General features: G+C 42.2%; 1 protein-coding gene across 4 annotated transcripts in view; it reads left to right on the forward strand.

The window, feature by feature from the left end:
- The window catches only part of LOC106612181 (glutamate receptor 3), a 212,511-nt gene extending 186,955 nt beyond the window's left edge, over nt 1–25,556 (forward strand). The window contains exons 13-16 of one of the 4 annotated variants that reach the window (XR_006771069.1): nt 11,139–11,386; nt 14,196–14,310; nt 20,137–22,030; nt 23,518–25,556. Coding sequence is in view for 2 of the 4 variants with exons in the window: in XM_045724148.1 (XP_045580104.1) it covers nt 11,139–11,386; nt 14,196–14,310; nt 21,783–22,028 (609 nt within the window). In the remaining 2 variants the exon portion in view is untranslated. Of the gene's footprint in view, nt 1–11,138; nt 11,387–14,195; nt 14,311–20,136; nt 22,031–23,517 lie in introns of those variants that run through there. The other 3 variants (XR_006771070.1, XM_045724148.1, XM_045724147.1) reach the window with 3 other exon arrangements.
- The last annotated feature ends 1,250 nt before the right edge of the window (nt 25,557–26,806 follow it).

Genomic DNA, 26,806 nt, shown 5'->3' on the forward strand with positions numbered 1-26,806 from the left:
CAGTGGGTTAACTGCCTTGTTCAGGGGCAGAACAACTGATTTTTACTTTGTAAGCTTGGGGATTTGATTTTGAAACCTTCCGGTTACTAGTCCAACGCTCTAACCACTAGGCTACCTGCCGCCCCACCTAGAGTATGGGAGACTAAGTTTACAGTGCCTTCGGAATGTATGTGTTGTGTTAAAGCCTGAATTTAAAATGGAATCAATTAAGATTTTGTGTCACTGGCCTACACACAGTACCCCACAGGACCCTCCCTGTTTGCAATAAGGCATGAAAGTAAAACTACAAAAAAAATTGGCAAAGAAAATAACTTTTTTTCCTGAATACAAAGTGTTGTGTTTGGGGCAAATCCAACACAACACATCACTGAGTGGCACAGGCAAAATCCTAGAGGAAAACTTGGTTCAGTCTGCTTTCCAACAGACACTGGGAGACAAATTCATATTTCAGTAGGAAAATAACCTAGAACACAAGGCAAAATATACATTGGAGTTGCTTAACAAGAATGTCCCTGAGTGGCCTAGTTACAGTTTTGACTTAAATTGGCTTGAAAATCTATGGCAAGACTTGAAAATGTCTGTCTAGCAATGATCACCAACCAACTTGACCAAGCTTGATGTAAATGAGATATTGGTGTATTTCATTTTCAATACATTTGCAAAGATGCCTAAAAACATGTTTTAACACTTTGTAATTTTAGGGTATTGTGTGTAGATGGGTGAGAGAAAAAATATATTTAATCCATTTTGAATTCAGGCTGTAACACAACATGTGGAATATGTCAAAGTGTATGAAAACTTTCTGAAGTCACTGTATATCCACAATGAAATACTACCACTACTACTGTAGCTCCCTCTAACATCAGCTAGGCTGGATGCTGTTCCAGAAATAAAGCTAACTGACAGCTCACCACTGAAATCTTTCTTCTAGAATCCAGAAGACATAAAACAATTGAGATAAGATAGACATTGATTTTGAGATATGACGTAGTATTTTCATATTTTAGTATACGCTTTTCATATTAATGCGAAATTCCTGGCCCGCAAACTTTATATATATTTTTATATTCAATTTGTCCTGCTAACAACTTTGAAGACAACAACCACAACATGTAAAATCCTCAAATTGGATCAGTTTATAAAATCTTTTTGAATCTAGTGTGATTGATGTTAGAGAAAGACTCCACTTAACGATTCAGAACATAAAGAATCATATTGTCTTGTTAAAATGCATTTTCTAACATAAGGAAGTGTAATTTCATCACCAAAGCACGTTTTCACCCAGACTGGGCAGAGTGGCCAGAACCTTAGTGAGGATGTTGAGGACAGGGGGAAGAGAGAGAGAGGGAGGACAGGAGGAAGAGAGATAGAGAGAGGAAGAGAGGAAAGAGGTATCCTGAACCAGAAAGAGAGACTCTAAAGCAAAGAACTACACAAGTTTGGACTGTAGCCCACTGCAATCCATTGCTCATCAATAAACACCAGTCCCCCAGCTCTTGTCAGTGTGTGTTTGGGTATGGCGCTGGGTAAGGGGAAGCTCCTACAACAGAGATTAAAGGCTTGTTGCATATAGGGAGAGCCTGACAGAAGCAATGCCAGGCTTGGTGTGAGATAGAGATAACCTCCAAGGAAGACGGGCTCTCAGAGGGTCCTGTCTAACTTCAGACACAGAGAGAGAGACGTGGGGGGGGGTAGAGGGAGAGAGAGAGAGAGCTATTGGATTCCTACACTGAATATCCCAATTGGTATTCTGGACCTTGAGTGGTGCACTTCAATGACAAAGTAAAGCTTCCTAGACTCCCAAATTCCATTGCTGCATACTTGAGATATACAGGTAGTCTTGTCTAACACTATTGCATAATGAAATATATACAGGTAGTCTTGTCTAACACTATTGCATAATGAAATATATACAGGTAGACTTGCCTAACACTATTGCATAATGAAATATATACAGGTAGGCTTGCCTAACACTATTGCATAATGAAATATATACAGGTAGACTTGCCTAACACTATTGCATAATGAAATATATACAGGTAGACTTGCCTAACACTATTGCATAATGAAATATATACAGGTAGTCTTGTCTAACACTATTGCATAATGAAATATATACAGGTAGGCTTGCCTAACACTATTGCATAATGAAATATATACAGGTAGACTTGCCTAACACTATTGCATAATGAAATATATACAGGTAGGCTTGCCTAACACTATTGCATAATGAAATATATACAGGTAGACTTGCCTAACACTATTGCATAATGAAATATATACAGGTAGACTTGCCTAACACTATTGCATAATGAAATATTTACAGGTAGACTTGCCTAACACTATTGCATAATGAAATATATACAGGTAGACTTGCCTAACACTATTGAATAATGAAATATATACAGGTAGACTTGCCTAACACTATTGAATAATGAAATAATGACAAAAATGCCCTGAAAGGAATTGAAAGTATGATGCAGGTAGGAGAACTAAGTGTTCACTGTGTGGGTAGAGTTTTAAATAGAACTAAGTGTTAACTGTGTGGGTAGAGTTTTAAATAGAACTAAGTGTTAACTGTGTGGGTAGAGTTTTAAATAGAACTAAGTGTTAACTGTGTGGGTAGAGTTTTAAATAGAACTAAGTGTTAACTGTGTGGGTAGAGTTTTAAATAGAACTAAGTGTTCACTGTGTGGGTAGAGTTTTAAATAGAACTAAGTGTTAACTGTGTGGGTAGAGTTTTAAATAGAACTAAGTGTTCACTGTGTGGGTAGAGTTTTAAATAGAACTAAGCGTTCACTGTGTGGGTAGAGTTTTAAATAGAACTAAGTGTTAACTGTGTGGGTAGAGTTTTAAATAGAACTAAGTGTTAACTGTGTGGGTAGAGTTTTAAATAGAACTAAGTGTTAACAGTGTGGGTAGAGTTTTAAATAGAACTAAGTGTTAACTGTGTGGGTAGAGTTTTAAATAGAACTAAGCGTTCACTGTGTGGGTAGAGTTTTAAATAGAACTAAGTGTTAACTGTGTGGGTAGAGTTTTAAATAGAACTAAGTGTTCACTGTGTGGGTAGAGTTTTAAATAGAACTAAGTATTAACTGTGTGGGTAGAGTTTTAAATAGAACTACAATAAGTATTCACGATGTGGGTCGAGTCCGTGATGAAAGCAACAGTTCCAGAGAATATAATAGAACCAGTTCAAAGGCCAGTGGACAGAGGCATGCATCCTAAATGGCACCATATTCACTATATAGTGCACTACTTGTCACCAGAGCCTGTGGGCCTATATAGGGAATAGGGTGCTATTTAAGATGTACGCTTGGAAACGCTGTCTAACCTAACTCAGAATCGATACAGATTAAGTGGCTGTTTAGAAAGAAGAGGGCCATTTATTTTGACTCTGCACTTTAATCAAATGTCCTCTCCTAGATGTTTTTTAATGGCTACTTCAGTTTGGTTTTTAAACAACAACCAACATGCAGCTTGAAAATTGACTTTTTCTATGTGGCAAAGCTTCAAAGGATATTTTTTACAAATGATCCACACACACACACACGCAAGCACACACACACACACACACACACACACACACACACACACACACACACACACACACACACACACACACACACACACACACACATATGCCTTAGTTGTGTTCTTTTCATTGCAGCAGTCCTCAGTAGTATGGGGCCTAACAGACCATAGAGAGAGACAGGCCAGCCCACAAGGCAAGGAGGAATAGTGAGTGAGTGAGTGAGTGAGTGAGTGAGTGAGTGAGTGAGTGAGTGAGTGAGTGAGTGAGTGAGTGAGTGAGTGAGTGAGTGAGTGAGTGAGTGAGTGAGTGAGTGAGTGAGTGAGTGAGTGAGTGAGTGAGTGAGTGAGTGAGTGAGTGAGTGTGTGTGTAAGTGAGGGTGGTGGAAAGTGTCTGACTAATCTTGCTGCAAGCAGAAGCTTGACCAACCTACATTTCTGAGCACTGCAGATAGCTTTTCCTCATCCCTCCTTCCATCCATCCCTTTTCCTCATCCCTCCTTCCATCCATCCCTTTTCCTCATCACTCCTTCCATCCATCCCTTTTCCCTCCATCCCTTTTCCCTCCATCCCTCCACACATCCATCCCTTTTCCCTCCATCCCTCCTTCCATCCATCCCTTTTCCCTCCATCCCTCCACACATCCATCCCTTTTCCCTCCATCCCTCCACACATCCCTTTTCCCCTCTATCCCTTCCTCCCTCCAACCCTCCATCCATCCCTTCCTCCCTCCAACCCTCCATCCATCCCTTCATCCATAATCCCTCCATCATCCCTTCGTCCCTCTAACCCTCCATCCATCCCTTCATCCCTCCCTCCATTCATCCACAAATCCCTTCCTCCCTCCAACCCTCCATCCATCCCTTCCTCTCTCCATCAATCCCTTCCTCCCTCCACACAACCCTTCTCCCTCCATCCCTCAATTGAGGTCATTGTGTCCTCATCCCAGAGGCTACGTCAGATCAACATGGTGACTGTTGCTGGATATAGCTATGTCTGTAGTGAGATGATGAAGATATATATGTAGAGAGATAATGGAGATATGTCTGTAGTGAGATGATGGAGATATGTCTGTAGAGAGATAATGGAGATATGTCTGTAGAGAGATAATGGAGATATGTTTGTAGAGAGATGATGGAGATATGTTTGTAGAGAGATGATGGAGATATGTTTGTAGAGAGAGAGGGAGAGGTTGTTGTCCTGGGACCACACTGCCAGGTCTCTGAACTCCTCCCTATTGGCTGTCTCATCGTTGTCTGTAATCAGGCCTACCACTCTTGTGTCATCAGTGAACTTAATGATGGTGTTGGAGTCGTGTTTGGCCATGCAGTCGAGGGTGAACAGGGAGTACAGGAGGGGACTGAGCACGCACCCCTGAGGGACCCCAGTGTTGAGGATCAGCATGGCAGATGTGTTGTTGCCGACCTTTAACACCTGGGGGTGGCCCGTCAGGAAGTCCAGGATCCAGTTGCAGAGGGAGGTGTTTAGTCTCAGGGTCCTTAGCTTAGTGATGAGCTTTGTGGGCACTATGGTGTTGAACGCTGAGCTGTAGTCAATGAACAGCATTCATTGACTTTTGTCCAGGTGTTCCTTTTGTCCAGGTAGGAAAGGGCAGTGTGGAGTGCGATTTAGATTGTGTCATCGGTGGATCTGTTGGGGCGGTATGCGATTTGGAGTGGGTCTAGAGTATCCGGGATGATGCTGTTGATGTGAGCCATGACTAGCCTTTCAAAGCACTTAATGGCTTCCGACGTGAGTGCTATGGGGCAGAAATCATTTAGGCAGGTTACCTTCGCTTCCTTGGACACAGGGTAGATGGTGGTCGGCTTGAACCATGTAGGTATTACAGACTCGGTCAGGGAGAGGTTGAAAATGCCAGTGAAGACACTTGCCAGTTGGTCCATGCATGCTTTGTTTACACATCCTGGTAATCCATCTGGCCCCGCGGCTTAGTAAATGTTGACCTGTTTAAAGGTCTTGCTCACATCGGCTACCATGAGCGTTATCACACAGTTGTATGGAACAGCTGGTGCTCTCATGCATGATTCAGTGTTGCTTTCCTCGAAGTGATCATAAAAGGCATTTAGCTCGTCTGGTAGGCTCGCGTCACTGGGCAGCTTGCGGCTGCGTTTCCCTTTGTAGTCCGTAATAGTTTCAAGTCCTGCCACATCCGACGAGCGTCAGAGCCGGTGTAGCAGGATTCAATCTTAATCCTGTATTGACGTATGGTCATTGCGGGGACGACGACGTCGATGCACTTATTGATGAAGCCGATAACTGAGGTGATATATTCCTCAATGCCATTGGATGAATCCTGAACATATTCCAGTCTGTGCTAGCAAAACAGTCTCATAGCGTAGCATCCGCTACATCTGACCACTTCTGAATTGGGGGAGTCACTGGTACTTCCTGCTTTAGTTTTCATTTGTAAGCAGGAATCAGGAGGATAGAATTATGGTCAGATTTGCCAAATGGAGGGCAAGGGAGAGCTTTGTACGCATCTCTGTGTGTGGAGTAAAGGTGGTCTAGAGTTTGTCGTCCTCTGGCTGCACATGTGACATGCTGGTAGAAATGAGGTAAAACAGATTTAAGTTTGCCTGCATTAAAGTCCCCGGCCACTAGGAGGGACGCTTTTGGATGAGTATTTTCTTGTTTGCTTATGGCCTTATAGAGTTGATTGAGTGCGGTCTTAGTGCCAGCATCAGTCTGTGGTGGTAAATAGATGGCTACGAATAATATAGATGAGAACTCTCTAGGTAGATAGTGTGGCCTACAGCTTATCATAAGGTACTCTACCTCAGGCAAGCAATACCTCAAGACTTATTGAATATTAGACATTGCGCACCAGCTGTTATTGACAAATAGACACACACCCCCACCCCTCTTCTTACCAGATGTAGCTTCTCTGTCCTGCCGATGCATATAAAATCCCGCCAGCTCTATATTATTTGTGTCGTCGTTCATCCATGACTCTGTGAAACAAGATATTACATTTTTAATGTCTTGTTGGTAGGATAGTCTTGATCGTAGATCATCCAGTTTATTCTCCAGTGATTGCACGTTGGCCAATAGAACAGATGGTAGTGGTGGTTTACCCACTTACCTATGAATTCTCAGAGGGGAGCCCGACCTCTGACCCCTTTCTCTCTGTCTTTTCTTCACGCAAATGACGGGGATTTGGGCCCGTTCCTGAGAAAGCGATATATCCTTCGCGTCGGACTCGTTATAGAAAAAAATCTTTGTCCAGTTCAAGGTGAGTAATCGCTGATTTGATGTCCAGAAGTTATTTACGGGCCATAGAAGAAATTAGCAGCAACATCATGTACAAAATAAGTTACAAAATAAGTTACAAACAACGCGAAAAAACAAACAAAATAGCACAGTTGGTTAGGAGCCCATAAAACAGCAGCCATCCTCTCTGGCGCTATTCATAATACACACACACACACACACACACACACACACACACACATACACACAGACACACACACACACACACACACACACACACACACACACACACACACACACACACACACACACACACACACACACACACACACAGACACACACACACACACACACACTTGCTCACACACATACACACAGACACACACACACACACACACACACACACACACACACACACACACACACACACACACACACACTTGCTCACACACATACACACTTGCTCACACACACACAAACACTCTCACACACACACATGCACATTCCAACAGAAACACACTGCTAGCCTTCTGGTTCTCTGTTAACTGCCAGGCAGATTAGTCCCACTCAGTCTTTCCAGAAGTTGTTCTTAAAACCAACCGACAATGTCCTTCCAACTATATTTTAGCTCATGCAAATTATGAGCGCACAATAAATTATATTGTCTACACAAAACAACACAAATCCTATGCCACTGATTTATATTACTAACTTTAACCCATATTAGCATTACCATAGAACAGGGATCACCTCACATCCCCAAACTTCAAGCCTTTTTTATCAAGGTGGAGACCGGGAGATGTATTCATTCATCATGTTGACTTCTAATGCTGATCCTCACCTCTCTGGTCTGATCCTCACCTCTCTGGTCTGATCCTCACCTCTCTGGTCTGATCCTCACCTCTCTGGTCTGATCCTCACCTCTCTGGTCTGATCCTCACCTCTCTGGTCTGATCCTCACCTCTCTGGTCTGATCCTCACCTCTCTGATCCTCACCTCTCTGGTCTGATCCTCACCTCTCTGGTCTGATCCTCACCTCTCTGGTCTGATCCTCACCTCTCTGGTCTGATCCTCACCTCTCTGGTCTGATCCTCACCTCTCTGGTCTGATCCTCCTCTCTCTGGTCTGATCCTCACCTCTCTGGTCTGATCCTCACCTCTCTGGTCTGATCCTCACCTCTCTGGTCTGATCCTCACCTCTCTGGTGTGATCCTCACCCCTCTGGTCTGATCCTCACCTCTCTGGTGTGATCCTCACCCCTCTGGTGTGATCCTCACCTCTCTGGTCTGATCCTCATCTCTCTGGTCTGATCCTCACCTCTCTGGTCTGATCCTCCCCTCTCTGATCTGATCCTCACCTCTCTGGTCTGATCCTCACCTCTCTGGTCTGATCCTCACCCCTCTGGTCTGATCCTCACCTCTCTGGTCTGATCCTCACCTCTCTGATCTGATCCTCACCCCTCTGGTGTGATCCTCACCCTTCTGGTCTGATCCTCACCCCTCTGGTCTGATCCTCACCTCTCTGGTCTGATCCTCACCCCTCTGGTCTGATCCTCACCTCTCTGGTCTGATCCTCACCTCTCTGGTCTGATCCTCACCCCTCTGGTCTGATCCTCACCTCTCTGGTCTGATCCTCACCTCTCTGGTCTGATCCTCACCCCTCTGGTCTGATCCTCACCTCTCTGGTCTGATCCTCACCTCTCTGGTCTGATCCTCACCCCTCTGGTCTGATCCTCACCTCTCTGGTCTGATCCTCACCCCTCTGGTCTGATCCTCACCTCTCTGGTCTGATGTGACATGATGGATGACTCATAACAGGTTGTATTGGAACACACTGAGCCAACTACTGTAGGGCCCTCCGTTAAGTCAAGGTTAATGCTTTTGTTTATTAACAGTGATGTGTCGGAGGCAATATCCATTACAGTCAGAGAGGGGCAGTATATTAATTAGGGACATTGATGGGTCTATCTGATGTTTAGAATGGACAAGTCCCGCTCTGCTCACAAAGCCACAGGGCTCAATGTGTGTGTTAGTGTGTGTGTGTGTGTGTGTGTGTGTGTGTGTGTGTGTGTGTGTGTGTGTGTGTGTGTGTGTGTGTGTGTGTGTGTGTGTGTGTGTGTGCTGCTGTTATTGCATTTTCCACAGCCTCTATTTGTTACTTCACTAGTGGAGTTGGTGTGTTGTTTACTCTGCTTGAGAACTCTGAGAGTGTCCGTCACTAACAGTGTATTTGTCTCCCTTGACATTATTCAGGATTCATTTAACTTCAAGACTTCTTAGGAAATATGATTGTTATACCTAAGTGCTTCCTTACCACACATTTCTGCTTTAGTTAGTAATACACTACACCTTATGCTCTTCAAATCTTTGATCTGGCAAAATGAAGTCCTGGACTGTTTCAGTATTTGAACCTAAACTGACCCTTCTGGGGAAGCCCATACAATGGGATCCTTGATGCCACTGGAACAATGCCTCTGATTGGTGTTGCCATATCAACAGCTTGTTCATACTCTGAACACGTAGGCTATTGGCAATAGGCCCATTGGTACAATTGACTATTGCCAACTGGCCCACTTCCTTGTAATCCTCTAGCTCCTAAATTGCTATCCGGGATCCTTGGGACGTCCCTACTCCATTGAAGTTTACATTTTAAACTGTTGAAGGGTTAAGGTTAAGTTAGATAAAGGTTATGTTTATGGTTAAGGTAAGGGTAGGGGTTATGTTTAGGGTTAGGGTTTAGGGGGTAGGCAAATCCCAAGGATACCAGATAGCACTAACCCTCCTAAATTTAACCTGCAGTGTACTTGTGAGAGTATCCACTCTACGGTACACACACCACCACTTGGCAGCAGACCTGTCTCTGCTTTGGCCCAGACCAGGGTTAAGAAGTCTGGAGTTTGAAACTGTGTTGCCAAAATGAATCCAGCGGCATTGAATAATTAAATTGTTGCTTGTTATAGATGGCTAGAAGTCCTCTCTTCACTCCTACAGATTGTATAGCAGGCATACTAAGCCTAACCACAGGCACCGTACTGGGAAACTCTCATCTATGTCCCCTTCTGATGTTACTGTAGCAAGGTTCTCACCTCAATCATGTATTTATAAACCCATTTTTACATCAGCTGATGTCACAAAGTGCTTATACAGAAACCCAGCCTAAAACCACAAACAGCAAGCAATGCAGATGTAGAAGTACAGTGATAAGAAAAACTCCCTCGAAAGGCAGTAACCTAGGAAGAAACCTAGAGAGGAACCAGGCTCTGAGTGGCGGCCAGTCGTCTTCTGGCTGTGCCGGGTGGAGATTATAACAGAACATTGTTAGATTGTTATTCAAGATGTTTAAACATTCATAGATGACCAGCAGGGTCAAATAATAATAATCACAGTGGATGTCGAGGGTGCAACAGGTCAGCACCTCAGGAGTAAATATCACTTGGCTTTTCAAAGCCGAGCATTCAGAGGTCGAGACAGCAGGTGCGGTAGAGAGAGAAAGAGTTGAAAACAGCAGGTCCGGGACAAGGTAGTAGGTTGGGTGAACAGGTCAGGGTTCCCTAACCGCAGGCAGAACAGTTGAAACTGGAGCAGCAGCACAACCAGGTGGACTGCGGCCAGGTAGTCCTGAGGCATGATCCTAGGGATCAGGTCCACTGGGAGGGGAGGGAGAGAGGGAGGGAGAGAGAATTAGAGGGAGCATGCTTAAATTCACAGAGGACACCAGATATAACAGACTGACCCTAGCCCACCGGCACATAGACTGTTGCAGAGTAGAGACTGAGACAGGGGTGGGTCGGGGGATACTGTGGCCCCGTCCGACGATACCCTCGGACAGTGCCAACCAGTCAAGATATAACCCCATCCACTTTGCCAAAGCACAGCCCCCACAAAACTAGAGGGATATCAACAGACCACTAACTTACTACCCTGAGACAAGGCTGAGTATAGCCCATGAAGATCTTCTCTACCGCACGAGCCTGAGGGGGCGCAAAACCGGACAGGAAGATCACGTCTGTGACTCAACCCACTCAAGTGACGCACCCCTCCTAGGGACGGCATGGAAGAGCACAAGTAAGCCAGTGACTCAGCCCCTGTAATAGGGTTAGAGGCAGAGAATCCCAGTGGAGAGAGGGGAGCCGGAAATGTACTATAGCAAGGTTCTTGTTTCTGTGCATCACTCCTTCCTGTTTCTCTCATTGTTCAGGGTCCTCTCTCTCTCTCCCTCCCTCTCCCTGTACCTCTCTCTCTCTCTCCCTCTCACTGCACCTCTCTCTCTCTCTCTCTCTCTCTCTCAATGGTGTATACATTTGTATTTGGGTCATCACTACATGTATGTATCAATGCTTTCTCTTCTCCCTTTCCCTCCCTCTCTCCGTCTAAACAGCGATCCAAAATAGCAGTCTATGAGAAAATGTGGTCATACATGAAATCGGCCGAACCGTCAGTGTTTGTCAAGACCACGCCAGACGGGGTGGCCCGTGTACGAAAGTCGAAGGGCAAGTTTGCTTTCCTCCTGGAGTCCACCATGAACGAGTACATAGAGCAGAGGAAACCCTGCGACACCATGAAAGTGGGCGGAAACCTCGACTCAAAAGGATATGGTGTGGCCACACCCAAAGGCTCAGCATTAAGGTGGGTGGGATAATATAACGATATTCTCCTTGTTGTTATAGTATTCCACCTACCCTGATGTCTTGTGTTTGGCCCTTCTTCTTCTTATTCTTCTCTTCTTCCTTATTGTTTTGGAATGGACACAAAGAGGTAACGGTATCATATATTTTATTGTTCTTGGATATCTAGGTTGATTTATAATTGTTATTATGGATGTTTATTTACGTGTTAATGTTGTTGTTCCTAAACCAAAGGGGAATACATTCCAGGGTGTAGCTACGAGTTGAACAGTTTAACAACCATTTTACCTTTATGTCTCTCTTACTCTATCTTTCCTTCTGGCCTGTCCTTCTGTCCTTCTGTCCTGTCCTTCTGGCCTGTCCTTCTGGCCTGTCCTTCTGGCCTGTCCTTCTGTCCTGTCCTTCTGTCCTGTGTGCTGTTCTTCTGCCCTGTCCTTCTGTCCTGTCCTTCTGTCCTGTCCTTCTGTCCTGTCCTTCTGTCCTGTCCTTCTGTCCTGTCCTTCTGTCCTGTGTGCTGTCCTTCTGTCCTGTCCTCCTGTCCTGTCCTTCTGTCCTGTGTGCTGTCCTTCTGGCCTGTCCTTCTGTCCTGTCCTCCTGTCCTGTCCTTCTGTCCTGTGTGCTGTTCTTCTGCCCTGTCCTTCTGTCCTGTCCTTCTGTCCTGTCCTTCTGTCCTGTCCTCCTGTCCTGTCCTTCTGTCCTGTCCTTCTGTCCTGTGTGCTGTTCTTCTGCCCTGTCCTTCTGTCCTGTCCTTCTGTCCTGTCCTCCTGTCCTGTCCTTCTGTCCTGTCCTTCTGTCCTGTGTGCTGTCCTTCTGTCCTGTCCTCCTGTCCTGTGTGCTGTCCTTCTGCCCTGTCCTCCTGTCCTGTCCTTCTGTCCTGTCCTTCTGTCCTGTCCTTCTGTCCTGTGTGCTGTCCTCCTGTCCTGTCCTTCTGCCCTGTCCTCCTGTCCTGTCCTTCTGTCCTGTCCTTCTGTCCTGTCCTTCTGTCCTGTGTGCTGTCCTCCTGTCCTGTCCTTCTGTCCTGTCCTCCTGCCCTGTGTGCTGTCCTTCTGCCCCGTCCTTCTGTCCTGTGTGCTGTCCTCCTGTCCTGTCCTTCTGTCCTGTCCTTCTGTCCTGTGTGCTGTCCTTCCGTCCTGTCCTCCTGTCCTGTGTGCTGTCCTTCTGCCCTGTCCTTATGTCCTTCTGTCCTGCATGTTCTCCTTCTGTCCTGTGTGCTGTCCTTCTGTCCTGTGTGCTGTCCTTCTGTCCTGCGTGTGTCTGTCCTGCGTGCTCTCCTTCTGTCCTGTGTGCTGTCCTGTCCTGCGTGCTGTCTTTCTGTCCTGTGTGCTGTCCTTCCCGACGGTTGTATTGTCACTTTTAATTTAATAGTTCAACAGTTTTTCCATGTAGCCTTTAAAAGTTGCACTGTCACTTGTGATGAATGTTAATTGCATGGTGTTTTCTGTTGTTGCTTTTCTTCTCAATGATGACTAGTGTCCCCGTCCCGCACACTTCAGTTTCTAAACTACCTAACCCCTCATGCCACCTTTTCAATATTTACCACTTTCTTTGCTCTTCCTCTTAACCTTACTGATCTATCTAACTCATATTCCTAAAATTCTTAAAAATAATAGATACAAAATAATAGATAATACTAATATTAACAATAAGCACTATTAGTGGTAGTCCAACTACCGTTATTATTATCGTTATAACTACTACTATACTACTGTACTATACTACACTATGGACTATACTATACTACTACTATACTACTGTACTATACTACACTACAGACTATACTATACTACGGACTATAGTACAGTACAGTACTATACTACGCCACGGACTATACTATACTACGACTATACTAATGTGCTATGTTACACGACAGACTATACTATACTACTACTGTAATATACTACACTACGGACTATACTATACTACTGTACTATACTACACTACGGACTATACTATACTATACTACTGTACTATACAACACTACGGACTATACTATACTCCCACTATACTACTGTACTATACCACACTACAGACTATACTATACTACTACTATACTACTGTACTGTACTGTACTACACTACGGACTATACTATACCACCACTATACTACTGTATTATACTACACTGGGGACCATACTATACTACTACTATACTACTACTATACTACTGTACTATACTGCACCACGGACTATGCTATACTACTACTATACTACTACTATACTACTGTACTATACTACACTATGGGCTATGCTATACTGCTACTATGCTACCACTATACTACTGTACTATACAACACTACGGACTATACTATACTACTACTATACAACTGCACTGTACCACACTACGGACTATACTACTACTATACTACTGTACTATACTACACAATGGACTATACTATACTACTACTATACTATACTACACCACGGGCTATACTATACTACTACTATGCTACTGTACTATACTACACTACGGACTATACTATACTGCTACTATACCACTGTACTATACTACACTACGGAATATACTATACTGCTACTATACTACTACTATACTACTGTGCTATACTACACTACAGACTATGCTATACTGCTACTATACTACTGTACTGTACTACACTACGGTCTATACTATACTACCACTATACTACTACTATACTACTGTGCTATACTACACTGCGGACTATGCTATACCGCTACTATAATACTGTACTATACTACACTGCGACTATACTATACTGCTACTATACTACTACTATGCATTAGATTTCTCACGGACCTGTGCATTTTCTTACAAGTTATGTTTTATCGTTTCAAGAAATGCTGTTAACCTGGCAGTGTTAAAACTGAATGAGCAAGGCCTGTTGGACAAATTGAAAAACAAATGGTGGTACGACAAGGGCGAGTGCGGCAGCGGGGGAGGTGACTCCAAGGTCAGCCTCGATGTCACCAGATCGGGTACAATATTGCAGAGTAATCGGCAAGGCTGTTAATATTAGTCAATAGGTATAATAAAAATCATTGATTATGGATTGGATTTATATTATAGCACTTTGATTTTCTTATGTACTTTGTTAGCTAGCATACAACCCAACCCAAAACAAACCCACATGTTGAGTCCAACCAGGCTCAAATGTAGCCTTTCTGTCATTTACCATACTCTGACCAGTCTATGGAACAAAATATCAAACTAAGAACCCTTACTTGGCTAATACACATGGAGAATGATGAGGTAGCATGAAGCGTAGTAAAGGAGATATAATGGTAAGGCTAAGCTGAGTTGTTTGACAAAGACAGTTGTGAGAGGAAGGATAAGGATATGTGGATCAGTGTTTGGTTGTGTTTGACAAGGAGGAAGTGTGTTTATTCGACTGGGGATGTTTAGACTGCTGCTTCTCAGTGGTGGGAGTGATGTGAGGAGGATAGCGCTGTCCTGCAGTTGGAAAAGGAGGAGATGGAGTTAAATCCATCTTTAACATCTCTGGGCAGCAGACGATGTGTGTGTCGGGTATTATATTGCCTAGAGAATGTATAGCCAATCTGAAGTCTAATTAGCGTTTAGAGTATCTCTGTCAGATTTCTGAGTAAAATATACCTGTTGTAAGTTATATATTATACAGTAAGAATGTGTATTATAAGTTACATTTCATGAATAGTTTATCACAAACTATTTCTGAAAATATGGCATCTAGATGCCAGAGACTGCCGCCTTCCTCTTGTGAAGGCCACGTCTGTATTTCATAACATTATTGCTGTCTTGTCTGACACAACATGGCTTCACAGTTGCTCATGTCATATAGATGCTTCTCTGGACATCCCATGCGACTGGCCTAGAGAAGTCATCCTGGCCTCTAGATCCCATTGGCTGAAACCCCCCAAAATGGCTGCTCAGTTGAGACGTGTCAGCTCAGGGAGGCGAGGCGAACAGCGGAGTCTTGAGGGGACTAAGCATTACGGGCAAACGTGAGAATTCTAATCTCAAAGAGAAGGTCTGATCTCTTTGGGCTGTGGGTCATGTGGTACGACTACATTCAGTTAAACTAGGATTTTGTAGGTGGTGGAACTGCCCCTATAATTGATTGCTTTTTCATGATGATTTTACAAAAAAATCAATACAATTGTAGGTGGTGTCAAGTGTTTTTACCCAATTTAGCACTTGATTTCAACACGAACAACCAAGAGCCAGAGTTGAGCCCAATAACCATTGTGATAATCAGGTTTCTTACTCTTCTATTCTACTCTCTTCACAAGACATGGCTATATCCATCCTGGGAATCAAGGATGCAATAAGAGTGTGTTTGACTTAGCCTTGTTAACTTGGTATCACCATACTTAGACTGTGTGCTATGAAGCTTGCATCATGCTATTTTAAAGATGGCATACAAGGGCATTGACATTTGATACAGTTTAGATCAATTGAATGACTAGTGACTCAGGCATGACTCATGCTACGAATTAGGTCAGCTAAGTGACTTGCTTACGGATTAGCTGTGATAGATAGGGTCATTTGACATGAATTCTCAGGAAATGTAATGTTATAGTACTATGACATGTTTGAAATAGCATCATGGCTAACATCTATATAATACCTCGATCAAGTAATGTCCTACCAACACACCTGACCTTTCTCTCTCTGCTTTTCTGTTTTACCTCCATAATGTTCAGAAATAGGCTTCCTATATTTTCATATATGTAGGGTTGCAAAAATCCACTAACTAAAAAAAAAGTCCCAGTAAATAAACAATTCCAGGTTTCCCAGAAATCCCTGTTAGAAGATTCCCTCTGGCAGGGTTCCATTCCTTGCTTATTCTCCCCCTTATTCAGGGAATCCTCCCATAGGGGTTTCTGGAAAACCTAGGAATTATGGGAAAGTCACAGGAATTCTGCAACACTATTTTCAACCATGCATTTCTGCTAATAATCTGTGTTGTATAGTCACTATGCTGAGTGATGTTGAGGCCTGCTCACGGCTGTGACGGCTGCGTTAGAAGAGCAGTACCGTTGCTTCTCTGACATGTTTCCTTCTGCCTTTTATCTGGACCTGCTCAGGTATGTATACTTTGGCTTTGGGCAACCTTCAGGATCATGGCTAAAATGTATTGATCATGTGAATTTATAATAAATTCATTTGCATTTGATCTCTACTGCTCTTAAACATTCAAACTGCACACCTCAAAGTCTGACATTTAGCTCTGACGAGCATTGGCATCGTCGGTGAAAGACAGACAGTGTGTGAGTTTGGTGACCATCTGCTGTGCTTGAAGGTTAATTATCCAGTATATCTCAATACATTGGCTGTCGACTGGGACACACACACACACACACACACACACTCCCTCTTTCTGATCACCTCTGTAATACTGCTCTCTTAGATTGGGTTTCAGGCCCCAGTATCATGAGCATGTTAACAGATAATTGTATTGTTAATCAATGTCTCTCTGAGCTACCATGATGGACAGTCCTTCACAGTCGCCCTATTACCATTGGCCAGGGAGATACTATTCTACACACTGGTGTAATCTTCTCTTCTCCTGCTGATGATAATGTATGTTTTCCTAAAGGTCCCAAGAGGACATTGTTCACCAGTGGAACCCAAGACACTTGTTATCCATTCATCATTTTTTGATTGGCGTAGTCTGTTTCTATAGTGCTTTATACAACAGGTGTGTGTAATCCTGAATGCTGATTGGTTAAAACCGCATTCCAGCCGGTGTCTATTCCACAAGTTACCACCGGCTAAATCTATGATGTTAAAATGCCTATTTACTCTGTTCCATCTGACTGTGCAATCTACTGTCTCATCAGCCCAGGCAGGGAAGTTATCAACTTGATCTCCAATATAAAAAACATCTTGACATTAACTCACATTTCTTTTAGACTAACATTTAGTTTTCCGTCGAGGGCTGGCAAACCGTGTCAATATATCCTCCAAACACCGGCTTCGAGGGCATTATAACTTTTATACAACGGATTACCAACATATTCTAATAATGAGTCACATATTTTCATACATTTTTTTTTATTTTCATTCATTTATTCATACTATTTCATCCTTCCACAAGATATAGTCCCGACACAATTGTAGGGTTGGTAGAGACGAGACCCAGTCGTTCAGTCTTTCTGTTCTGTATCTATGGACGTGACCCAGTCGTTCATTCTAAATGTACCGTTGCCATACTTGCTGGCAAAGTTCTTATCCTTTGCTTGCTAGCTAGCCAACTACGGCTAACTTACAGTCATGTCAAAATAGTGCAGCCAGGAAAGTATCTTCATTTGCATTTGTTGAAGCTGGTTTCTAGTGACATTTAATTGGATCCATCCATAACAATAAGCTGATGAGGTACGATTTCGCCTGGCATAGAAAATGTGCTCACTCGTCAGGAAACTGTTATTCAGAGGAGTTAGCCAACAACACAGCTGCAGTAACAGTCATTTCTAACTGAAGCTGAAAGACTGCAAATTAGCTGTGTTTCATTTTTTACTTTTTTAAATTTTATTTGTTTTGTACATATCCATAACAATGATGCCAGCTGAGTTATGATTTTGAATGGCTGAGAAACGCTTCCTGCCTCTTTGTCTCGTCCAGACTCACGACTCGTTCATTACTATGGGACAGCAGGAGATCGAATTTGAATATTGAAACAATGTTGCAAATGTCGGAGAGAGGTTTATACAAATCTCCGCTGTTGAAAAAGAAATGTTAGTCGAAAAAAAATATGAGATATTGTCTAGATGCTTTTAATAGTGGAGATCAAGTTCATAAATTGTCTGGCTGGGCTGATGAGACAATGGATTGCGCAGTTAGATGGAACAGAACTTTTATTTTTATTTTTTTTACACCTTTTTCTCCCCAATTTTTTGGTATCAAACTGATGGTTACAGTCTTCTCCCATCGCTGCAACTCCCGTACGGACTCGGGAGAGGCAAAGGTCGATGGATTGCTTCTTGACACAACGTCCGCTTAACCCGAAAGCCAGCCACACCAGTGTGTCGGAGGAAGCGCTGTACACTTGGCGACCGTGCCAGCGTGCATTGCGCCCAGCCCGTCACAGGATTCGCTAGTGCACGATTGGACAGGAACCTCCCTGCCGGCCAAATCCTCCCCTAACCCGGACGACGCTGGGCCAATTGTGCGCCGCCCCATGGGTCTCCAGGGTCGCTGCCGGCTGCAAAAGAGCCTGGACTCAAACCAGGTTCTCTAGTGGCACAGCTAGCACTGCGATACTGTGCCAGACCACTGCGCCACTCGAGAGCCATAAATGGGCATTTTCAACGTCCTAGATTTAGCCGGTGGAAACGTGTGGAATAGACAACGGCTGGAATGCGGTTTTAACCAATCAGCATTCGCGATTTGACCCACCCATTGCATAAAGGGCTATAGAGCAGAACACATTATGTTTCTAATGGGGAAATAGAGTTGAGCACCACCAGTCTGTTTCTATAGGGGCTATAGAGTAGAGCACCACCAGTCTGTTTCTATAGGGGCTATAGAGTAGAGCACCACCAGTCTGTTTCTATAGGGGCTATAGAGTAGAGCACCACCAGTCTGTTTCTATAGGGGCTATAGAGTAGAGCACCACCAGTCTGTTTCTATAGGGGCTATAGAGTAGATCACCACCAGTCTGTGTCTATATGGACTATAGAGTAGAGCACCACCAGTCTGTTTCTATAGGGGCTATAGAGTAGAGCACCACCAGTCTGTTTCTATAGGGGCTATAGAGTAGAGCACCACCAGTCTGTTTCTATAGGGGCTATAGAGTAGAGCACCATGTGATCAATCTTCCTAATTATGCATCATCCTTTTGTTGTGTTTTCCACACGTAACATCTTAGCCTCGTTTTTCAAAAAGTATTATGTCATGTATGTTGCACAGGTAAATAGTTCATGTTAAGTGCAAGGCACTGTGTCAGTTGTAAAACAGTGGGAAATGTCTTATACCTTCAATTCAACATTTTAACACATGATTATTACCTATCAGTTTCCTCTGATGAAACCATATTACAAAGAGAAACCACATTCATTATCCTCCTGATGTGTCAAAGCTGAGCTTAAACAGCAGTAATAAAGCTGTAGCTTGGTTGACAGTAATCCCCCTTGTAAGCGGATTTAGTAAAGGCTACAACCAAACCTGTTTCCCCCACCAATAAATAGCACAAGTTCTTTTGAAACGGTTGATGTGAAACACCTCTGGCTTTATTCAGTATTTTAATGCCGTCTGTAATGTCAAGGTAAATGCTATTATTAGTTTCCCACGTTTTATTGTTCATGTTGTCTTTGGAACCAAAGCTCAGAGCCACCTTGTGTTGTTGCAGTAGGAGGTGTCCAAGCCTCTGCTTCTACCGCCTCAGAAAATATCAGGTCAACGGTTATGTTGTAGTCTTTTACTGTTACTCTTAGTCAAGAGAAGGTTCTAGTTGGATGGAACTTAAGTGCTGGTCAGAAAGCTACCCTGCTGTCCCCACAAACAAATACCTTCCTCAGCTTTAGATACTCCCAGACCAGCAGAGTGTACAGTCAGTACCTGCTCGTCCTGTTACCAGCATCTGCCGATTACTCGAAGCGATAGGAGCAGGCCCTGGCCCTAGACAAGGGCTGGTCAATGACGACAAGGTAATAGACTAGAATGCCTGTTCTCTATGATGTGACAATGGCCAGGAGTCCTGCTCGATCGCTTTGTTATGAAGTTATGCAAACTATGAAGTTATGAATAACATAAAATAACATAATATGATGTTATTTATGTTATTTCTCATGTGAAGAACTCCTGTAAACCTTGCCGTATTGAAACTCAGTGAACAAGGCATCTTAGACAAGCTGAAAAACAAATGGTGGTACGATAAGGGTGAATGTGGAACCAAGGACTCTGGAAGTAAGGTCAGTCTCCGCTGGTCTTTTGTGTTGATTCCCAGTTGCATTGTGACGTACTGTTCATATGCAAAGAAATGCTAAACTATCCTGAAACATTTAGATTAGCTATACTCTATATCCCCCTATCCCTTATTTTATTATTTTATTATACCCCCCCAAATTATAATAATTCTGCCACATACATTTAACAAAAATAAAAAAGTGGTTCAAGTCCTTCATGCATGATTTCCCAAATTCAAATCATGTCTGAAAAATACGTTGTCTTTTTTTGGCCGATATAGAAATAGGTACTGCTTTTTTCTTCACAAACTGTAATGGTAAATGACCTTATGCTTGGTGAAATGGTACATGTGTAAAATAATCAAACACCATCATTGAATAGTTGTTGACTAGCTGTTGACATTAAGTGCTATTTTTGCTCATTTTTATGCTTGACATTCGTGATATTCTTACCATTATGCTGTTGTTTCTATTTACTAAACTTTTAATTAAAATGTGCTTTATCTGTGTTGTTACTATTTTGCTTGGAAATTTATTTATTGGGTTCTTTAACTTCCTGTGGTGGGGTAAACAAACAAAGTGTTGATGTTGTGATCAACTGCTTCCATGTAACTTCAGGAAGACATTGCAACACCGTGGGGTCTTTGTCTGAACAAGGAGTTGCAATGAAGAGATCTTGTTGTTTTCACCCCACATGAAGTCTAAGAATGTAATAAGCCTCTATTTAACCCTCTGAGACCATAGCCAGGCCAATAAACTAACAGATCAGTGTCCTTACCCTCGTCGGCTTAGCTACATATTACCACAGCTATAATCTCAGTCAAAGCTCAAAGGGTTAAACTGCAAATGGTAAAGCTCTCATGAACAAATTTTCTATAAACATGTTTGGGAAGTAAGCAGCAGCAAAATGGTTTGATTCCTTAAAAATGGCTTAAAATAATTATAATTACGTCAGAGAGATTTGACAACAACAGTATCAAAGTGTACCAAAAAAAGAAAAATTCAGGACAGGTCTTGAAATTTTGACCTGTGAGTTACTGACCGCAGCTTCCTTATATGGAAGAAGACCTGTAGAATAGGGGAAGCTCTACATTCACCTAGATCAAACTAAAGAGGTGACTCGTCTCTCCTTCATTGGAGAGTGGTCTGACTATGGTGTTCAGATGTTCCTCAAAACTTCTTGGACCACTATAGGAAAGCCAGTCCAATCTAGACTTTTTCTAGACTCAACCTCAGCCATCCTTTACTATATCAGCCTTCTGTTGCTGTTAGCCTCTGGAGTCTGTAGTATGATCTGCCATTGGAAGCATCAGAAACATTTCTGTCTCAGAGAAACAGTTTGTAGGAAGGTCTGATAATAGAGTATCCATGTGAATTCTGAGTGTTAGGTCTCTGACTGTTATTTCAACAAGACTCTGTAAGGATCAGTTTGAGGCCTATATACTCTGCTTTAGTGTTGTACTGGTAGGCTACACTGTTCTCTACAGAACTCTCTCTCCACCGCAAACCCTCTAACTATGTTCTTCACCTTCCCCAGGACAAGACAAGTGCTCTCAGCCTGAGCAATGTGGCTGGAGTCTTCTATATTCTGGTTGGAGGGCTGGGGCTGGCCATGATGGTGGCACTGATTGAGTTCTGTTACAAGTCACGTGCAGAAACCAAACGGCTCAAACTAGCAAAAAATGCTGAGAAATTTAAGCCAGCTCCCCCGACCAACCCCCAGAACTTTGCCACATACAGAGAAGGTTACAACGTGTATGGGACAGAGAGCGTTAAGATCTAAGGGTAATGACATCGCTGCTCTCTTCCTGATTCTCTCTCTGTGACATCTGAATCATTTAGTTGGTTTCCTCTGGTGGTGTTGTTGAATGATTTGTTTGTTTGTGTTGTTGTCAAGCTGTTTGGTGTGATTTCGTAACACTTAATCACTCATGACTTGAACATATCCACAATATTTTAACTAGGCAAGTCAGCTAAGAATAAATTCGTATTTACCATGAGGGCCTAACCCGGCCAAACCCTAACCCGGACGACCCTGGGCCAATTGTGCACCGCCCTACGGGACTCCCAATCACGTCCGGTTGTGATACAGCCCGGGATCGAACCAGGATCTGTAGTGACGCCTCCAGCATTGAGATGCAGTGCCTTAGACCGCTGCCCCACTCGGGAGCCAATAGACAACCCAACATTACATTTACAAATCCCGAAGACTTTTGTTAACTTGACATTGCTACATATTGTGTATGACTAGAGGTCAATTCTTGTTTGGGCCACCAAAGCATTTTTTCGGGTGGCCTAAGTCCAAACAGTGTGTAAAAAAGTATTTTCATAATTTGAAATACATTTTCGGGACAGAAAAATGCATCCAGCGTAAACTTAAATGATTCAACCCAGATATAAAGTATGTAGAACAGATAATGGACCTATATATTCTTTAGTTATATAATCTTTGAAAACTAACAATCAGCAACATAAAAGCTTGACAGTCTGGGAGAATTGTACATAAAACATTTATTCAGCATTTGTTATTATGTTTGAGCAAAAGAACACAGCATTAGCCATGGCAAAATGCATAAAATTAAAGGAAATTTGTTTTAAAACTGCAAAATGTTCTCTCAGTTCCATGGCAGAATATGTAGATTTGCAGGAAATTGGCTTGAAGTACAAACATTTTTCTACACCGCCAAGATGGGGGCCTCTAAATTATTTATTAAAGTCAGCCTCCCAATGGACCGGCCACGCCCTATTTCACGCCCCCTGCCTCGCCCACCACCTAAGCCCCTTTTTGGTCCAGAAAAAACCCTGCACTATGGTGTTGTTAATTAAAATCAACATGATTTAAAAAAAAAGATTAAGCCATCAAAAAACATTTATCTTTATCTCGTAAACACTCATACTTTATCTAGCTTAAGGTTTTAGTTTACTCAGTGGAATATGCTAGCAGCATCTGCAAATCGCTAACAGTTAAGCTAATGTCCCAAGTAACACATCATCGTGACTCAACCATTCCAACCTTAATGACACATCTCATCTCATCCACCATTTTAACAGACTTATTACCCATGTGTCTCTGTGTGAGAATCTCAATTTCATTGATTCCTTGGGTCCTCGCTCCTCGACTCCTCAAATCCCATTGGGTGAGAAGGTCAGAGGGGAGGGATCTCTGACTTCTCATCCTATTGGTTTTGAGGAGGTGAAGAGAGAAGACGCAAGGAATCAGTTAAATGCAATTAAGATTATCCCTATGTCTCTACTTCCTTCCTCTAAAACAGGTATCGGGCGCTTCAGTTAGACCAGGTACACGATCCCTTACGAACGACTGTGACTATTGACCCTATGATGAAACGACATGATCACGTCAGGATGGGGGTTTCCTCAACTGCAGCTAAATCCTCTCCTGGCGGCAATGGCGACGATAATCTGCAATGGCGACACGACAGGACTGGTGACGTGAAGAACTCAAGCGGTTTCCTGCAGTGCCTTACGTATGGAACAGTCACAGAGTTACTTAGAACAATGCAACTCATAACAACGGCATTGCATTTGGCTTGAACTCACAGACAAATAAACAGAAAGACAGGATCGATACTGTAATCTGTTTTAAGGAACTTTATTTGAGATGCTAAAGACAAAAGAGAGATACCTAAAGCCATCACTTGCACCCAGAGCACATTTCCAAGTGCCGGACAGAAGATGAATACGATATGACAGATGATAAATTGTTTTTTCTGCAAAGGGAATTTGATCAGATTATCCTAATTCTTCTTGCAGGCTAGGTTTTTACTGGTTAAATGTGTTTTAAAATACGTTTATTATAGACACTGATTATTAGAAGATTGCTTGTTATATTCTTGTGACCTTGAAATTGTTTTGAAAGACACATTTGAATCTTATTGGAATCAATTGGTTAAATATGCCATAGCCAAAAGAAACTGTATTGTTGTTGTCCTCAACTATGGTGCTTTTGAAGTGTCAGAGATAGACTCTGAGAGAAAGCGTTGGTAGCTAGTCAAATGTGCATCCCAAATGGAACCCTATTACCTATATAGTGCATTACTTCTGTGCAGAGCCCCCGGTCAAAAGTAGTGCACTATATATTGAATAGGGGGCCATTCTGGACATACACACAGGAACTCATGAAAGAGATGAATGTGAGATGCAGCATTTGGCTTTACACAACTTAAAACAGGCCATCTCACAATCCCAATATACTTCCAACAGATTCAGATGTGTTTTTTTAAAGAATGCAGAGGACTGTCTGAGCAAGTTTCATAGTTCAGTAACTCTCCCAGTGTGTTTTATGGTGTGTATAATATGAAGAGAGAACTCACTCACACAGTGTTGCTCCAAAATAGGCTGTTTTTTTTGTCTTCATTTTGAAAGAACACCTGCTTATAGCTGGGTTTTCATGTAACCTAAAATCATTCAAATCTTCTGTACAATAAATTTAAACCGAACCAAAAGGGACATTCAAAAAGTAGATAAACTGCAATCCAAACAGTAATGGCTTTTTAATGGTAGTATTATGGATGACCTTGGTATTTTGCTAAACAACTACACATTTTAGAATAAGCTGCGGTTTGATCATATGCTTTCAATTTTAATTTCTTTTTATGAACATTGTAGTGTGTGGTGAATTTACTTAGTAAATTAAATAAATTAATAATATAAATACAACGAGAAAATAGATTTATACAACGTACTTACAGGGGATGTCTTAAAAGCTTAGCACATTTCCTTTTCAAAAGACTGTGATTCCATAGGATTTAGGAAGAACATTAATCACCTAAGACCGTGAAAAGATAGATTTACACACACAAAAAAAAGATTTAAAAAAGGGAAGGTAAGAAAAAGGAAATGAACAATTCTAAAGAAAGAGAGGTGTACGTTTATTGAAATCAGATGTATTTATTAAGGCTACACAAGAAAGGAGTGGATGGGTTTCCCAATTTTTCTAAGAAATTGCATGTTAACTCCGTAATGACAGATCACAAGCTCTTCTAACTTACGTCAGATTCTACAGTAGAAATACAACCACGGTTATTCTTCAGTGAGACAGTTTCTTTGGTTTTGTAAGTTCACTTAACACAGAGAAAATGGCCAAACATCTTAGTGACTACTACAAAAGAGTCAGAATCTGCATGTATGTATATAATTTACTGATCTTCGTTAGTGAGGAGCTGTACAGAGAATTTTCATACATTTTGTAAATAAACCTGTATAGAAAATGACATGTGTTTGTGTGCTTGTAATCTCATGAACTTGTTAAACCACATGGTGAAGTTAATTAAAATAAACACACAAACACACAGCAATGCATTCAGTCATCACTCCAAGAATGTGTAAGCTATGCATCTGTCTTCTCATCTGAAAGGAAATTGCCTGTTTTGCAACACACTGTACAAGCCACATGTCAACTATATAATTCCTTCCGGTACCATTACAACCTTCTGAAAAACAGCATGAGAAAATAGCTGGTTATTGAGCAGCTGGATCAGTATTACTACAGAACTACCTGCTGCCTCTGACAGTCTCCCATATACACTGATTGAGAGTCTCACTGACATCTTCATTGGCCATCTGAAATCTCTCATCAATGATGTGTCATTATAAGTTGAGGAAACCATTTCAAACCCAGAGTACATTAACCTACAGTGATCAAACATGGCAGCCTGATGAGTACATAGCACTCATCATGATGTATCTATAGGTATAGTGGTATCATGATGTATCTATAGGTCTACTGGTATCATGATGTATCTATAGGTCTACTGGTATCATGATATATCTATAGGTCTACTGGTATCATGATATATCTATAGGTATAGTGGTATCATGATGTATCTATAGGTCTACTGGTATCATGATGTATCTATAGGTCTACTGGTATCATGATGTATCTATAGGTCTACTGGTATCATGATATATCTATAGGTCTACTGGTATCATGATGTAACTATAGGTATAGTGGTATCATGATGTATCTATAGGTCTACTGGTATCATGATGTATCAGCTATAGGTCTACTGGTATCATGATGTATCTATAGGACTACTGGTATCATGATGTACCTATAGGTCTACTGATACCAGTATACCTATAGATACATCATGATACCAGTAGTCCTCTAGGTACATCATGATACCAGTAGACCTATAGATACATCATGATACCAGTAGACCTATAGATACATCATGATACCAGTAGACCTATAGATACATCATGATACCAGTATACCTATAGATACATCATGATACCAGTAGACCTATAGATACATCATGATACCAGTAGACCTATAGATACATCATGATACCAGTAGTCCTCTAGGTACATCATGATACCAGTAGTCCTCTAGGTACATCATGATACCAGTATGTCTATAGCTACATCATGATACCAGTATGTCTATAGCTACATCATGATACCAGTAGACCTATAGAGACATCATGATACCAGTAGACCTATAGATACATCATGATACCAGTAGACCTATAGATACATCATGATACCAGTAGACCTATAGATACATCATGATACCAGTAGACCTATAGATACATCATG

Source organism: Salmo salar, chromosome ssa09, assembly GCF_905237065.1.
Source record: "Salmo salar chromosome ssa09, Ssal_v3.1, whole genome shotgun sequence".
Taxonomy (NCBI): Eukaryota; Metazoa; Chordata; class Actinopteri; order Salmoniformes; family Salmonidae; genus Salmo; species Salmo salar.